The following is an 18,203-nucleotide window of genomic DNA, read 5'->3' on the forward strand; positions in this document are numbered from 1 at the left end:
TTTGTGACGTAAAAGTAGAGCATGACCCTACCTAAAACCAAATTTGTCCTACAACATCCCAGAGATTAAGTACAAAATGTGGTGGCCTCATTTTACAGATGAAGATGCTGAAGCTAAAGAATGCAGAATGACTTTCCATACTCAGTATTAGTGCTTTCTTTCAAATGAGCTGAATAAAATTGTTAGGATTCTGAGTTGGAAGGGATGGGGATTGGATTTTCATCCCAACATTCTTCTGTCTGCCTTAATTCTATTACACACAACTCTGGGTCTTTGTCAACCATGAGGTTTATATTTTCTCATCTCCAGGTGTTCCTGAGCTAAAGGAATAATCCAAGCTCTCATTTCAACCTAGGTCTTCATACATAAAAGAAATACCAAGAAAACAATAGTGTTTTACAGAAGCTAAGATGCACAATTACTCATATTTGAACATCTCTGAAATTGGGATGTGTCTTACAATAAATAACATTGTAATTGCTGATGCTGTATGAGAAATGGATTCCACTGCCTGTACATGCGCCAACATGGTCATAGCTGTGTATACTGTCCTTACCTCAGCTGAGTGGTGGAACTGTTACAACGTAGGTAGAAAGTTATTGTGTATGCAGGAGGGGGTATCAGTTTGATGTTAGGGATGTGAATACTCATTTGGAGTAATGACCATCATTTCATATTTCCCTGCAAAGCAACATGCTGGTGCTCTACAGGTCTTAAGGGAAGATACCCACAAGCAGAAGGGTATGTTGACTTATTGAGGTAGTCATGGGATGATCATCTTTCATGAACAAAGCATCATGAACAAAGCAACTGAAGACAGAAAGAATTACTAAATCCCTCAGAATACATGAAAAAAACTTCAAAGTAACAAGAAGCTGTTGTAACTGACAAGTGTGTCTAGCAGGAAAATTGTTAACCATTGTATCATAGTTTCATTGGCTGCTGCTTTTTGTTCTTGGCCATTCGTAAAGTAATTTTTAATCTTATAATCCATGGCATCTTAGATTCTATGATATGTATTAATTCATAAATCAGTCAGCATGGTTCTGTTCCCCTGTAGCTGGTGATTGGGCTTTGCCTAAAGCTACTCTGTTGATGGTGGACTTCATCAGAAAGTCCAGAGTAGTCAAAAACAAATCTTATTTGATTAACCAACTCTGGCAAATTAATGTTTTGTTCACTTCAACACAAATGTCTCAGACCACAGTTGATACTTGATTAAAAAGAGAAATTGTCTCCAATGGCTCATGAAGCTTTTAAGATAATGGTTCTTTATAATTACCTAATTATAGAAAGTGTTCATTTTTAATTATTGGCAATTTAGGACATTGCGGAGGTTACAGTAAAATATTTCTGATATAGGTACAATTGGAAAGGGGGATGGTTCTGATGTAATCATGGCCTCCCAAAATTACACACACACACACACAGTATAAACAGGGAATGTTGTGTATGCATAGATGTATAATCTATCTCTGTGGCCTCCAAAGACCCCATGAGTTATTATGCTGGAACTGAGAGACTCAGACATGTTTAATGGCAGAAGCAAGCATTCCATTAACTTGGTTAAAGAGTACAAATCAGCTAGCTGAGTTGTTTCTTCTTTACCTTCACAAAGGTGCACCCCGGCCTGGTTTAAGTTTATACAGTCAGGGGTGCAGCAGGAAGAGTTTAACTAGGTCAGAAGAGTGCTAAATTTTTTCAGGCAAGCATTTGTCCTTGGTAAGTTCAGTAAGCCATGCCATTACATACCAGCCCCAGCCTCTTCCTTACGCCAGTATGACACTCTCCTGTGACTCCTGTCTCCCCAACTTCATTCTGCAAATTTGCGTTCTAGCTGTGTGCCAGGATAAGAACTTTCTCCATTAACACAGGGGCTCTCAACCTAGAGCCTTTCCAGGCATAGGCCAAGCCTTGGCTAACAAGATCTAGAGGAGCAAAGGGATAATTTTTTTAATTACCTAAGGAAATCTGATTAGATTTGAGTTCCTTTGAAAGAACCTTTGGAATTTATTTATACAACTGTCTTAGCACTTGAGATTTAAGGTGTGTCCAGGTATAGAATATTTTTTAATATTTTTTAATTCACTCTGAATTCATCATTTTTCATATACCCCGCTCATAAGATGAGGTAAGTGAAAAGTATAGATTTTGAATGTCTGCCTTTATTTTCCCAGTTTATAGATATATGCTGAATGTGACTATTGCTAGAGGAATGTATTATTCTCTTAGGGGTCAGAATTAGAAAGGTCACATCCCCAGATTTTTCTAATAAAATATGCTGCACCTTGAGATGCTCACATGGAACCAAAGGTATCTTTCACCAGATATTTTAATCTCATTTGAAAACTTGTACTTGGTTCAGGGAAGTACTCTGCGATAAGACCCTATCTGCCTTTTAGCTCTCTTCTTTCTTCTCAGAAGGGAGAAATAGTGATGACATCTCATTAGAAGCTCTCCTGCTGCAGTTTAAAGCTATTTGCTTTCATTCTCTCTTCAAGCTGAGCGCAGCGCATCACTATTTTCTATGTAAAAATCCTGAAGTATTTGACAGTTGCTAGTAAGAACATGCCAAGCTTCTCTTTTTGATGCTTTACAAATCCCTTTATTAAACTTTCATCATTTGCTTAGCTTTTCTTCCTCTCTCTCCCTCCCTCTCTCTCCCTCTCTCTCCCTCTCTCTCTCTCTCCCTCTCTCCCTCTCTCCCTCTCCCCCTCTCTCCCGCTCGCCCTCTCTCCCTCGCTCCCTCTCTCCCTCTCTCCCTCTCTCCCTCTCTCCCTCTCTCCCTCTCTCCCCCCCCCACCCACCCACTGGGTGATATGTCTTTCCCACCTATCTTGAATTGTTGTTATCAAATAAGAACGTGGCCAATAAAAAGGGAGGATTAAAGAACATGGCTTCCTTTCAGCTTCCTCTCTGAAATGATAACAAATACACTAGAACTTCACTTCTCAAATTAGTAATGAGTAGTACAGATATGTGTTTAAGAGCACAGGCTTGAAAGCTTTACTGACTGCGTTTGATTTCCAGATCTACCACTTTACTAGCTGAGTTGTCTTAGGTGAATTTTTTAACCTTTCTGTGCCTCATTTTCCTCAACTATAAAATGAGGATCATAATATTATCTCCCTTGAGTTACTCTAAGGATTAAGTTAAGGTAACATATATAAAGAGTTTAAAACAGTACCTGCAAATATTAACTATTATAATTATCAACTAAGTTTCAAAATCAAAATTTGGTTATGTGCATTATGATCCATACGGGAAGCTTATTCTGAATCCTAGATATCCTGTTTATAGTAACCTAAAACACCAGCTCATTGTATTATAATTTTGATATTAATCAACCTGGCATTTTTCTCTTAAAAATGTAAGGCATGAGTATATTCGTTCTTATAACGCTTTTTAAAAATATTATCATTACTCACAGATTTCCTAACCCAATTGTCTTAGCTCTTTAAGTTGTGACTATAACAAGGTAAAACATTTTTTTCTGTGATGGGCTATAAATAGTGACCAACCATCTCAGGTTTCTTGGAACTGAGGGGTTTCTTGGGGCATAGGACTTTTACTGCTAAAACTGGGAACATCTTGTGCGAACTGGGATGGCTGGCCACTCACTCCAGCTATAAAAGTACTGTATAAGGTGGAGTAGAAGGGGGGAAGGAAGAAGCGGTAGTAATATTAATCTCATCAAACACAGAAGAATTCTAAATACAACACCACACCACCGTTCCCCTGATTTTTGACTCACGCAATCCCTGATGAGTATCTGAAGGGTAGAATTGCACTGAACTAATTAATTCTAAATGTCAGACATTTGGGCTTCATTTTTTGCTATTATCGTCATCTGTGGGATATATTTCTTCTCCTTCATTTTTATGCTGTTGCACTTTCCTCTGATCATTTTTTTGCCTGTTGTTTTTTTTTCTTGTAGGTCAACTCAAATCAAAACATACTCATGGGATAATGCCCAGGTTATCCTGGTTGGGAACAAATGTGACATGGAAGATGAGCGAGTCATCTCAACTGAGAGGGGCCAACATTTAGGAGAACAGCTTGGTAAGAAACAAATGATCAAATTAATGAGAAAGAGAGCATGGTAATTACTTGTAACAGTGCAGAGTCCCAGCTACTTGTTAGGATGGATTTAATGAAAAGATTGTCAACCCGACAGTAGAAACCAACACATCACCTGTAAGTAGTAAGTGGATTTCCTCCCACTTTCTGTGGCATCCTTAGAATCCAAGCACAATTACAGAAGCAAAATAGACAGCCAGCATTTGGGTTTAACAGAAGATGTTCAAATTCCATTGCATAAGAAAGACAGGATGTGCCTTGCTTGCTATTTCTTTGGGGCTTTTTCTCTATATACAATATTTTATACTGAGTGAGCACTTTATTATGCTATATGATTGTTGTTTTCAAGTTTCCATTGGAGGAGGGTGGGTAATAGGCACAGAATAGGTCATGTTATAGATTCTGGTTCTAGGGACACCACTGGCAATGTGTGTTACAGTTACAAACCTCTTTGAGACTCTACCTCCTCATATCTTAAGAATGAGTATTATGACCCATGCCTACTTTACCAAGTCCTTGTAGGTAAGATCAACTGAGATAAGAGATAGATATGAAAGAGTTTTAGAAATGGCAAAGCCATTTCAAATGCAAAACATTGTATATAGGGGAAAAAAATGCTTGAGTGAGTAGGGTAGAGTTTTGGTGCAAAGGAGGGAATCATGACTGATTGATTTTTTTAAAATAATTTTTATTGGAGTATAGTTGACTTACAATGTTGTGTTAGTTTCAGGTGTACTGCAAAGTGAATAAGTTATACATGTACATATATCCACTCTTTTTTAGATTATTTTCCCATATAGCTCATTATAGAGTATTGAGTAGAGTTCCCTGTGCTATACAGTAGGTCCTTATTAGTTATCTATTTTATATATAGTAGTGTGTATATGTCAATCCCAATCCCCCAATTTATCCCTTCCCCCTTTCCCCCCTAGTAACCATAAGTTTGTTTTCTACATCTGTGACTCTATTTCTGTTTTGTAAATAAGTTCATTTGTACCATTTTTTAAGATTCCACATATAAGCGATATCATATGATATTTGTCTTTCTCTGACTTACTTCACTCAGTATGACAATCTCTACGTCCATCCATGTTGCTGCAAATGGCATTATTTTGTTCTTTTTTATGGCTGAGTAATATTCCATTGTATATATGTACCACATCTTCTTTATCCACTCCTCTGTCGATGGACATTTAGGTTGCTTCCATGTCTTGGCTACTGTAAATAGTGCTGAAATGAACATTGGGATACCTTTTCAAATTATGTTTTTCTACAGATATATGACCAGGAATGGGATTGTTGGATCATGTAGTAGTTCTATATTTAGTTTTTTTAAGGAACTTCCATACTGTTCTCCATAGTGGTTGTACCGATTTACATTCACACCAAGAGTGTAGAAGGGTTCCTTTTTCTCTACACCCTCTCCAGCACTTATTGTTTGTAGATTTTTTTGATGATGGCCATTCTGACTGTTGTGAGGTGGTTGTAGTTTTGTACAACTACTCATTGTAATTTTGATTTGCATTTCTCTAATAATTAGTGATGTTGAGCATCTTTTCATGTGCTTTTTGGCTATCTGTGTGTCTTCTTTGGAAAAATGTCTATTTAGATCTTCTGTCCATTTTTTGGTTGGGTTGTTTGCTTTTTTGATATTGAACTGCATGAGCTGTTTGCATATTTTGGAAATTAATTCCTTGTCGCTTCATTTGCAAATATTTTCTCCCATTCTGTTTGTTGTCTTTTCATTTTGTTTATGGTGTCCTTTGCTGTGCAAAAGCTTTTAAGTTTCATTAGGTCCAATTTGTTTGTTTTTATTTTCATTACTCTAGGAGGTGAATTCACAAAGATATTTCTGCGATTTATGTCAAAGAGAGTTCTATGTTTTCCTCTAAGAGTTTTATAGTATCCAGCCTTACATTTAGGTCTTTGATCCATTTTGAGTTTATTTTTGTGTATGGTGTTAGGGAGTGTTCTAATTTTATTCTTTTACATGTAGCTGCCCAGTTTTCCCAGCACCACTTATTGAAGAGACTGTCTTTCCTCCATTGTATATTCACGGTTGCTGGTTTTGATATCATATTTGTGTGTGGATGATTTTTTACTACTACTTTATGTTTGCCTTTACCAGTGAGCTTTCCCACTTGTGATTTTCTTGTTTCTAGCTGTGGCCTTCCCCCCACACACACACCTAGAGAAGTTCTTTTAGCATTTGTTGTAAGGCTGGTTTGGTGGTGCTGAATTCTCTTAGCTTTTGCTTATCTGTAAAGCTTTCGATTTCTCTGTCAAATCTGAATGAGAGCCTTACTGGTTAGAGTAATCTTGGTTGTAGGTTTTTCCCTTTCAACACTTTAAATATATCGTACCTCTCTGTTCTGGCCTGCAGAGTTTCTGCTGAAAAATCAGCTGTTAACCTTATGAGGATTCCTTGTGTGTTATTTGTTGCTTTTCCCTTGTTGCTTTTAATATTTTTTTCTTTGTCTTTAATTTTTGTCAGTTTGATTACTATGTGTCTCGGTGTGTTCCTCCTTGGGTTTATCCTGTATGGGACTCTCTGCACTTCCTGGACTTGGATGAGTGTCTCCCTTTCCCATGTTAGGGAACTTTTCAGTTATAATCTCTTCAAATTTTTTCTCAGGCCCTTTTCCTTTCTCTTCATCTTCTGGGACCCCTATAATGCAAATGTTGGTGCATTTGCTGTTGTCACAGAGGTCTCTGTGACTGTCCTCATTTCTTTTTTCATTCTTTTTTCTTTGTTCTATGGCAGTGATTTCAAACACTCTGTCTTCCAGCTCACTTTGTTCTTCTGCCTGTTATTCTTCTATTGATTCCTTCTAGTGTATTTTTTTATTTCAGTTATTGTGTTGTTCACCTCTGTTCTTCAAATCTTCTCTTTTTTAAACATTTCTTGTATCTTCTTGGTCTGTTCCTCCATTTTTTTTCTGAGATTTTGAATCATATTTACTATTATTACTCTGAGTTATTTTTCAGGTAGATTGCCTATCTTCTCTTCCTTTAGTTGTTCTCATGGGTTTTTATCTTGTTGCTTTGTCTGCAACATATTTCTCTGTTGTCTCATTTTGTCTAACTTTCTGTGTTTGTGGTCTCCTTTCCACAGGCTGCAGGATCATAGTTCCTCTTCCTTCTTGTGTCTGACCCCTGGTGGGTGAGGTTGGTCCTGGAGCTTTTGTAGGTGTCCCAGTGGGAGGGACTGGTGCCTGCCCTCTGGTGGGTAGAGCTGGGTCTTGTCCCTCTGGTGGACAAGGCTGTGTCACAGGGTGTGATTTGAGGTGGCTGTGAGCTCAGTGCAACTTTAGACAGCCTGTCTTCTGATGGGTGGCACTGTGTTCCTATCTTCTTTGTTGTTTGGCCTGAGGCTTTCCAGCACTGTAGCCTGTAGGTTGTTGGGTTGGACCGGGTATGGTGCCAAAATTGGGACCTCCTGGAGAGTTCATGCCAATTAGTATTCCCTGGGGCCTCCACTACCAGTCTCCTCGCCCCCCACAGCAATCTACAGCTGACCCATACCTCCCCAGGAGAGCCTCCAAGACCCTTAGGTAGGTCTAACCCAGGTTCCTATGGATGTACTGCTTTTTGCTGGTCCCAGGGCACATGAGACCTTGTGTGCACCCTCCAAGAGTAGAGTGTCTTTCCCCCAGCCCTTTGGAGTTCCTTCACTCAAGCTCTGCTGGTCTTCAAGGCTAAATGCTCTGGGGGTTCTTCTTCCCAATGCCAGATTCTCAGACTGTGTCTTGGAGGGCTATTTTTATGTGGGAACGTTTCTGTGTGGCCTGCATGGGTTTAAATTTTTTTGGTGGTAGGGCTGTTTTTAGTATAGGTGTCTGCCACCTCTTTCTTCAGTGTATGCTGTCCATTATCCCCTTGATAGGAGGTGTGACTGATGTTGTAGTGACAAGAGCCTGCATTGGATATTGAACCTCCCCTTTGTTCTGTGGTTGTCACTGCCCTGTCAGGGGTGGGGTCTGCTCCCTAGTTCTTGGAGTAGAGGCCCCCAGATCTGTTTCTTGGCTGTGTTTCTGATCTGTGGTGTGAGTTAGGTGGGACTGGAGCACTCCCACTGGGAGAGAAGCCACTGAGTATCCCTCCTCTGGAGCTGTTCACCTGTGGGTGTGCTCTGTTGTGTCACCTTTCACCCGTTGTGTGAGCTCTCAGATTACACTGTTGTTGGCACTGCTCTCGGCCCCACCTTAACTGTGTGGGTATGCCAGCAGTTGGCCCTGGTGTCTCCCAGGTGCTGTTTTCACCAGGCCACTAGTGTAGATCCACTGAAGTCAGGTTCCAGGATTGCAGTAATCATGGATCTGCATCCACTGTGGGTGTTATGGGGTCAGTTCGGACTCTGGCCTGGCCCAACACCCATGTGTACGTGTCCACAAAGTCCACAGCTGCTAAAGCTAGACCCGTCTCAGCTGCAGGAGCACTCGTTGTCTGCTCAGATGTTCTGCAGGTGCTGAGTTTACAAAGCCAGTTGCAGGGGTGTAAATCCGCAGTTTGCGCAGCAGTAAGGGGAGATTTCATCTCCCCATCTTAGTTTCACGGTCCCTGGGGCTCAGCTGTGGTTTCAGCCCCACCTATGCATGTAGGCCACCCACAGGCATCTGCTCCTGAGGCTGCCCCAGAGCACATGAGCCTGCCCTGGTGGGAAGGGGGCACAGAGGAGGTGGCGGCTGGGGGACACCCATGGCAGGGACTGGTGCGTGGGGATAGAGGCTGCAATGGCCATGATTGATTTATTAATTCAAGGCATTTTTTACTGAGCACCAGTTATGTATCCTGCACTGTGTCGGACATCACGGGGGATACCAGAAAAGTGTGATCCACAGTCCCTCGGCTCAAGTTGCTTTCCATCAACTGGGGAGACCAGAGATACACACAAGAAAGCAGAAATAACAAGACAATACCAAAAATAGCATCATGAGAATATGATAAGCTAGGAGACAGATGCCAAGAGGAAAGAAACAGAGGGAGGGTGGCAGACACAGGTGTTAGAAGGAGGTGTGAGAGTGAAGTGAGATGGGAGGCAGATAAGGAGCAATGCAGAGGAAACAGAGAAAATGTATGGAAATGAGCAGAACAGCTAAGAAGAGGTGAGTGATGAGAGTAGCTAACAATCATATGGGTTAAATGGCAAGACAAGTTTTGAATGGTCCTGAAAGGAGAGTAGAATATGAAAACCATGAAGAGGAGAAGAAGCATCATGAATAAAGGGCACAGTGGAGTAAGGACATTGAGAGGAACATTGGGAGGAGAGTGAGTGGAAAAGTTGGAACCCAGCGTAATGTTATGGAAGTAGAGTGGATTTGGGGAACAATTCCAGCCCTAAGCAAAGGAGCTGGAATTTCTTTCTTTTCCTTCCTTCCTCCCTTCCTTCCTCCTTTCCTTCCTCCCTTCCTTCTTCCCTTCCTTCCTCCCTCCCTCCCTCCCTCCCTCCCTTCCTCCCTTTCTCCCTTCTCCCTCCCTCCCTCCCTCCTGTCCCTGTTTCCTCCCTCCCTTCCTTCCGAGAGTCTGGCTTTCTAACCTTTTTGGCCAGGACCTACAGTAAGAAATGCATTCAATCTAGCAACCCAGTGCATACATACGTAGAGAGAAAGAGAATGAAACCAAACAAAACACATTTACTCTTATTAGATGAGATTTGTTCGGTGCTATTCTCTTTTCTATTATTTTTCACCTTCTTTTTTCTTTTAATAATGGTGTCAACTCACTAAATAAATCCTAGGATCCACTAATGTGCTTCAACCCACTATAATTTGAAAAACACTGTTCTGGAGGGGGTACTTTGTGATTAATCTGCAGGGAGTGTGCAGCACAAATTAGAGAAGCAGACCTCCTCTCAGTGGGGCACGCTGTCACTTGGTCATCTCATAAATGAACTATGCACAGTCCAGTCTGAGAGCTTGACCATTTCCTTATGAGATTAGTGAGCTCATTGGACCAAAGGCTATCACCCAGTGACCGCAAGAACCCTCCCACCAAACTTTCTTACATTAGCCCATGAGAAAATCATACAGCTGATGTCTGTTCTTTCTGTGGCCGCCCTTGAGCTTTTATCTTCTCGTTCATAGGGCCTCTCCCCATTCTATCAATTTAACAATATTTTCCCCCCAAAAGTCTGAAAAACTTGGCTATCTTTTCTTAGTCCTCTTAGCACCTCAGGAAGTTAGGAATGGAGAATAGTAGATTCCCCAAGAGAAGAGAGAAAAGAAATCTGGGACAGGGTTGGCAGGGTGGCTTCCTGAGACAATCTCTTCCCTCCCTGTATTTTCTTGACTAGTCAGGCATATGCTATGTGGGGGGAAGAAACTGCTACACAGATGTAAGTGACTTCTATATATAAACCTGAAAATTGTTTGGTTCAAAGAACAATAGATGGGAGCCAATATTTTAGTGACATTGAGCCAGGTAGCTGGTTACATTTTTTACTGCTGTAATAAATTACCTGGGTGTTGAGAAGGTCATGTTATGGAAGGGGACATTTAAAATGGTGTGAATGCATCAAGAGGGCAGCTTTCCTTGGAACTCCACTGACTGACACAAACACAAACCCTTTTCCTGTGGTACATAGATGAAGGAAATTTCCTGAAATTGTGAGGCAGAAATGGTTTATGTACCCATACACATTCTTCCAATGATTTCTGATTGATTTTTTGCTCTGTGTTCAATAAACCCCAGCAGTTGTCATAGCAACCAACACTTGGGCATTCTTAGAGAGTCGTTTACCTTCTTTAATGTGGTTTGTTCTTTTCATGACTACACACCCTTCTATAAATGATCATGAGAGATCGTTTATATGGGGGAAAAAACCCTCACAATCTAAGTTTAAAGATTTTAAAGGTCTTAGCTTTATTTTTTTTTTAATTACTGGTAAAATTCCATTGTCCAGAACAGCATCACACACACACAAAGGTTGGGCACTGTTTTTTAAATGTCATTACCACATCTTAGCAGATGGTTCAAAAACACTGCTGTATTGATCTAGTTACAATTAATTCTCCATTGTGGATGGTTACATCCATAACATTTGCTTATCCTAATGAAGGTACTTGATGGAACTGAGCTGTAGCTGAGGTCTTTAAAATACTTGTATGTCAGCTGCCCTTGCCAATCCAAACATTTACAATACATCAGTTGCTTGGGAATACAATGAAAATGCTACCTTTCAGGAGCAACCATTGTAGTGCCTGTGATAGACTATGCAGACAATCAGCATTTTTCTGGTCTTCCCTTTCCTGGTTGTTTTGTTTCATTTGGCCTGCTGGGCATGCCCTCCTTCTTGAATTCTGCCATCTTGGCTTCTATACCATGGTGCTCTCTCTCCAGCCATACCTTTGCTGTTTCCTTGGGAGACTCCTCCTCTTTCTCCCTTTTGCACTTTGCCTTTCTGTCCTTGGCCCACCACTCTTCTCTCTCTGCACTCTCCCTTAGATAGTCCCAACCATTTCTGAGGCATGAACTCTGCCTATAAACTAATGACAGCCAAGTCATGTCTTAGCCCTGACCCTCTACCCACCTACCAGCTGCATGTATTCAATACTTCCGATTTTGGGTGGTCCTCTAAATCATGTGCAGCTGAATCCTCTGGGGTTCTTTTTCAAGTGCATATTTGTCAACCCTAACTCAGGCATGCTGCATCAAAGTTTCTGAAGGCCAGGAATCTACATGTTTAACAAACAACATTCTGACTTTCCTACAACCCTAAAATTTTAGAACACTGGCTTAAATAGCTGCAAGTGTTTGGAGAAGGTAGGGAACTGCCCCTGAGCTGAACATTATCCTATAGCTAGTATCATTCTTCCCATGTGTGTTTTTGACATTTACTATAGGCACATGTACCTATAACAATATATAGGAATGTTTTCAATTTTTATTTTTATCCAAATGCCGAATTTATAATATGGCAATAATCTATATATATGTAGTCTCATAATTTGTTTTAAATGTAAAAATATTAAATATTAAATTAGAAAAATAGAAATAATTAAAGATATGTTTTCCTAAAATAAAAGTAATATAACTGGGAATAAGAACAAAGAAATGTATGCAGGAGAATGGATTTGTATTGCCCTGAAATTATAGAAGAAAGAATACTTGAACCATTTTTACAAGCGCTGAATGGGCAGAAAGTGCAGAAACTCTGAGGTTTCCTAAAAATGTAGTTAGAGAAACAAAAATTGCAGATAAACTAAATTTGCTTCTGGAGAGAAGTGATGTTTTTAATAACTAATTTGTAGGGCTCTAATTTTGTTTTTAATTTGCATTCATATTTCTTCCTAAAGCAAATAACAGATACATATATCCTATTACTCTCCATTTAAATAATTGTCATGATATCATGTGCCTGTATTACTAAATTCCAACCCTGTCATCTCCATCCTTCCTCCTTGTCTAGCACAGGGAACCCATGAGGATTTCTGACAACTATAAAATATTCTTATACTTTGCCATCTTTCCAACCTGTAAAATTTGTTTCCCCCTCTTTTCACATTTAATGACTTGTTTTGTTTTGTTTATTCATCTTCAAATGTTTATTAAACACCTATAATGATATTAAGGAGTCATGAAATATGTATCTTCCTCCTCGTGAAGCTTAATGTGTGGTCTGCATGTCAAAAATACAATAAAATATAGTGAATGCATAAATTGTTTCCAGCCCTGTTTAGGGCTGGAAAACATCAAAACAAGTATAACTTGAAGGATGAAGGTGGGACATACAGATCTACAAATATATAGTTCCTTCTGTTTTAAGAATAAGAAGAGTGACAAAAAAGTCACATTCTATGTCTATAAACTCTGAAACATTGATTCAATAAAGGCTGGCTTAATTAAGCAGTTCCTTCAAGGGAATAATCTCTTGAAGTAGAAAAAGGTAAATTAAAGACAAATCAGAAAGGATACTCCTTCACGTAACAAAGAATATACTAAAAGAACTGATTGTTTCTGGAGGAGGGAGGTGGTGCAGACAGGATATATTCAATATAGTTGCTTCCCAAAAAGTCTAGATAAATCAAGTAAGGCAGATACACCATGGCTAATAGAGTTTGGACTCTATGGGACATTTCTATCCCACCAAGAATAAGAGTTTGAGCACATTGACCATGCGGCTTCATATGCCTTGATATCACTCCTGGGGACATGTTAACTAGGGTGAATGGAACATCATTGTTACCAAGCCAGGAAAGTCTACCTCCTGAGATTTTAGTGCCCATGCTGCTGATTTCTGCTGAGACTAGATGACTTCAGGAATGCCTAATTTAGGAACTCTGATTCTAGGATTCTTCAATTGGTTTCTAATTTGAGTCTTTTAGTGTAAACACCCTTGTCTTTCATTGCCAACTCAGATGAGAATGAACAAAGCAGTAACTTCACTGAACTTTGGATCCATACAGTCTGATCCTAAGCAGCCAGATTCTCTTTATACATTTTCCATTGAAGAGAATTATAATTACCAGTGTCACACCTTCCTGACCACTAAGCTCCGCTTGAGTCACTGTATACTTGGAACGACCTTGAGATACAGATTAGGTCTTAACTGCGTTTAGTTTTCTATTTTACAATCCAGGAGAGAATTAGGGTCTATAATAATGGATGAGCCTATTTAAACTCTGTTCATGGACCCCCGAGTCTTCCAGTGATCCACAGTGATCCAGTGAAAGATGCCAGAAAATGACTAGATCACTGTTAAGGATAAATTTTCTCAAATGCAATATTGCCCAAGTACATAATATTTATTTTCAAACAGTGCCCAGCTTTATGGAATTTCCTCCAACCAGTAAATTGGAAAACTCCTTGACTACTCATTCCGTGCTTTATAAGAAACCTCTGAAAATTCTTGATGCCTCACTCTCTGGGCCTTAAAAATTACACTGAGACAGTTACCACTAAACCGGTTACACAGCAACTTCTTAGTACCTTTAGAGCATTAGAGCCCTTCTAAATAATGAAAAATTAAGGTATTGTAAAGTGTGCTGTCTTTCTTCTTTGTTGTGCTGAGAGAGCCATATAAGACTGCTCTGAGACTAGGAATAACAGAGATAAATTAACTCAAGTCACAGGTAGGCCTCAAAACACTGAGGGGATCTCACTTCTTTCTCAGAAAATTCAATTCAGGCAGGACCAAGGCAAGGAGAGGAGAAAAGTAAATAGAAGTTAAAAAAAGTAAATAGAAAAGTAAATCAGGCCAATTAAATTGGGATCTCTCTGGTGGGACTCAGTCAACAGTATTTTTTTTTTTTATTTTATTGAGGTATAATTGACATATAACATTAGTTCAGGTATATTGAGTTATAATTGACATATAACATTAGTTCAGGTATGTAACATAATGATTCAATATTTGTATGTATTGCAAAATGATCACCACAGTAAGTCTATATCCATCACTATACATAATTACAAAAACTTTTTTCTTGTGATGAGAACTTAAGATTTATTCTCTTAACAACTTTCAAATATGCAATACAGTATTTTTAAATATGGTACTGTGCTGTACATTACATCTCCGTGATTTATTTATTTTATAACTGGGCATTAGTACCTTTTGAACCTTTCATCCATTTTGCCTGCCCAACCCCCAGCCCCCACCTCTGATCACCACCAATGTGTTCTCTGTATCTGAGGTGGGTTTTATTTTGGAGGTTTTTTGGGGGGAGGTGGTTTCCTTTTTTTTCTGAGATTCTGCATATAAATGAGATCATACAGTATTTGTCTTTCTCTGTCTGACTTATTTCCCTCAAGGTTCATCCATGTTGTCATAAATGGCAAGATTTCTTTCTTTTTTATGGCTGAATAATATTCTATTGTGTATGTGTGTGTGCATATGTGTGTTTATCCATTCATCCAATGATGGACACTTAGGTTGTTTCCATATCTTGGCTACTGTAAATAATAATGTAGTGAACGTAAGGGTGCCTATATCTTTTTGTTTTTATTGTATAAATGCCTAAAAGTGGAATTTCTGGATCATATGATATTTCTATTTTTAATTATTTGAGGAATATCCATATATGGCTATACCAATTTACATTCCCATCAACAGTGCACAAGGGTTCCCGTTTCTTCATACCCTTACCAACACTTGTTAATTTTTGTATTTTTGGTAATAGCCATTCTAACAGGTGTGAGGTGATAGCTCTTTGTGGTTGTGATTTACATTTCACTGATGATTAGTGATGTTAACCATGCTTTCACATACCTGTTGGCCATCTGTATGTCTTTGGAAAAAATGTCTATTCAGATCCTCTGCCCAATTTTTAATCATATTTTTTGTTTAATTATTGACTTTGAGTTGTACAAGCTCTTTATATATTTTGGATATTAACCCCTTCTCCTGATAAATAGTTTGAAAATTTTTTCTCCCATTCTGTCTGTTGTCTTTTCATTTTCTTACTTATTATTTTTTCTTTTTTTCTATGCAAAAGCTTTTAAGTTTGCTGCAGTCTCATTCGTTGATTTTTGCTTTTGTTGTTTGTGCTTTGGGTATCATATCCAAAAAGTCATTGCCAAGACCAGTGTTGAGGAGCTTCTTCCCTATGTTTTCTTCTAGGAGTTTTATAGTATCAGGTATTGTGTTTAGGTCTTTGATTCATTTTGAGTTGACTTGTGAGTGGTGTGAGATAAGGGTCAGTTTCATTATTCTGCATGTGTTCATCCAGTTTTCCCAACACCATTTGTTGAAGAGACTATCTTTCTTTATTTGGTGCTCTGGGCTCCCTTGTCAAATATTAGTTGATCTTATGAGCAGGGGTTTAATTCTGTGCTCTCTAACTTTATTCCATTGGTCTATGTGTCTATACTGTTTTTTATTACTGTAGCTTTGTAGTATAGTTTGAAGTGTGATAGCTCCAGCTTTGTTCTTTTTCTTCAGGATTGCTTTGGCTGTTTGGAGTCTCTTGTGGTTCCATACAAATTTTGGGATTGCTTTTTCTATTTCTGTGAAGAATGCCTATGGTATTTTGTTGGGAATTACATTAAATCTGTAGATGGATTTGGATGTTATGGAGATATTAATAATACTAATTCTTCCAATCCATGACAGCATGATGTCTTTCCACTTGTTTGTGTCTTCTTCAGTTTCGTTCAGCAAAGTCTTGTAGTTTTCTTATAGTCTTGTACAGATCTTTCACTTTCTGGGCTAAATTTATTCCTAAGTATTTTATTGTTTTTAATGCTATTGTGAATGGGATCTTGTTCAGCTATTTCAACCTTAGTGTAAAGAAATGCAACTGGTTTCTGTATGTTAATTTTGTATCCTATAACTTTACTGAAATTGTTGATTAGTTCCAAAGTTTTTTGGTTGAGACTTTGGAATTTTCTATATACTGAATCATATTGTCTACAAATAGCAAATCATTCCTGATTTGGATGCATTTTATTTCTTTGTCTTGCCTCATCCCTCTAGCTAGGACTTCCAGTACTATATTCAATAGGAGTGGTGAGAGTAGGCATTCTTGTCTCATTCCTGATCTTAGTGGAAAAACTTTCAATTCTCCTCCATTAAGTATAATGTTAATTGTGGGTTTGTCATATATGTTGTGGTATATTCCTTCTATACCCAATCTGCCAAGGGTTTTTATCATGAAAGCGTGTTGTATTTTGTCAAATGCTTTTCTACATCTGTTGAGATGATCATGTCATTTTTATCTTTTATTAATATGATGATTACATTTATTGATTTGCATATGTTGAACCATCCAGAGATAAATCCCACTTGGCAATGGTGTGTAATCCTTTTTACGTTCTCTTGAATTTGGTTCACTAATATTTTGTTGAAAATATTTGCATCCATATTCATCAGGGGCGTTGGTCTGTACTTTTCTTGTGGTGTCCTTATCTGGTTTGGTATCAAGGTGATGCTGACCTCATAGAATGAGTTTGGAAGTTTTTCCTTTTCCTCAATTTTATGGAGAGCTTGAGAAGGATTGATATTAATTCTTCTTTGAATGTTTGGTAGAATTCACCAGTGAAGCCATCAGGCCCTGGGGTTTTATGTGTTGGAGGGTTTTGATTACTGATTCAATCTCTACTCATTATTGGTCTTTTCAGATTTTCTATTTTTTTCTCATTCAGTCTTGTTAGGTTGTGTGTTTCTATAAATTTATCTATTTCTTCTAGGTTATCTAATTTGTTGGCACATAATTGTTTATAATAGTCTCTTGTGATCTTTTGAATTTCTGTAGTATCAGTTGTAATGTCTCCTGTTTATTTCTAATTTTATTTATATGAGTTTTCTCTCTTTTTTTCTTAGTCTGGCTAAATGTTTTTCAATTTTGTTTCTTTTCAAAGAAGCAGCTCATAGTTTCATTGATCCTTTTTGTTGCTTTTCTAAACTCCATGTCATTTATTTCTGCTCTGATCTTTATTATTTCCTTCCTTCTGCTAACTTTGGGCTTAATTTATTCATTGTCTTGTTCCTCGAGTTGTAAAGTTAGGTTATTTGAGATCTTTCTAATTTCTTAATACATTGTTTTTTTCAGTATAAACTTTCCTCTCAGAACAGTTTTTGCGACATCCCATAAGTTTTAATATGTTTTATTTTCATTTTCATTTGTTTCAAAATAATTTTTTATTTCCATCTTCATTTCTTCTTTGACCCTTTGGTTTTCAGAATTGTGCTGTTTAGTTTCTACATATTTGTAGGTTTTCCAGCTTTTCCTCTCTTTGTTGATTTCTAGTTCATGCCATGGTGATCAGAAAAGATAGTATGATTTCAATCTTCTTAAATTTGCTAAGATTTTTGTGTGTGTGTGTCTTGTATGGTCTATTTTGGAAAACGTTTCATGTGCACTTGAGAAAAGTGTATATTCTGCTGTTGGATGGAATGTTCTATATATGTCTGTTAAGCCCATTTTTTTTCTAGAGTATGGTTCAGTTCCAACATAGTGCCAAATCGGAGTGGGCCAGGCTCATCAACTCTCTTGGATCCTCAGAGATCCTATCTACCTACTTTCTAATACACAGGTGGGAAGAAATTTCCTGGGTGTCCTGGTAATAATGTGCAGAGGCAGTCTGGTTTTGTTATGAATGTCCAACTCTTTGTAAATAAAAGGGGAGAGAAAAAGGGATGACTCACACTGCCATGATGCTGACGTCACTTCATTTTAACCTTT

At 38.4% G+C, this 18,203-nt stretch overlaps 1 protein-coding gene across 2 annotated transcripts in view; it reads left to right on the forward strand.

Annotated features, from left to right (window-relative positions):
- The window catches only part of RAB3C (RAB3C, member RAS oncogene family), a 306,013-nt gene that overhangs the window by 235,639 nt on the left and 52,171 nt on the right, over positions 1-18,203 (forward strand). For both annotated transcript variants that reach the window (XM_036848647.1, XM_036848646.1), the window contains exon 4: positions 3,938-4,062. In XM_036848647.1, coding sequence (XP_036704542.1) covers positions 3,938-4,062 — 125 coding nt within the window. The remainder of the gene's footprint in view (positions 1-3,937; positions 4,063-18,203) is intronic.

The sequence above is a fragment of the Balaenoptera musculus genome, chromosome 3 (genome assembly GCF_009873245.2).
Source record: "Balaenoptera musculus isolate JJ_BM4_2016_0621 chromosome 3, mBalMus1.pri.v3, whole genome shotgun sequence".
NCBI lineage: Eukaryota > Metazoa > Chordata > Mammalia > Artiodactyla > Balaenopteridae > Balaenoptera > Balaenoptera musculus.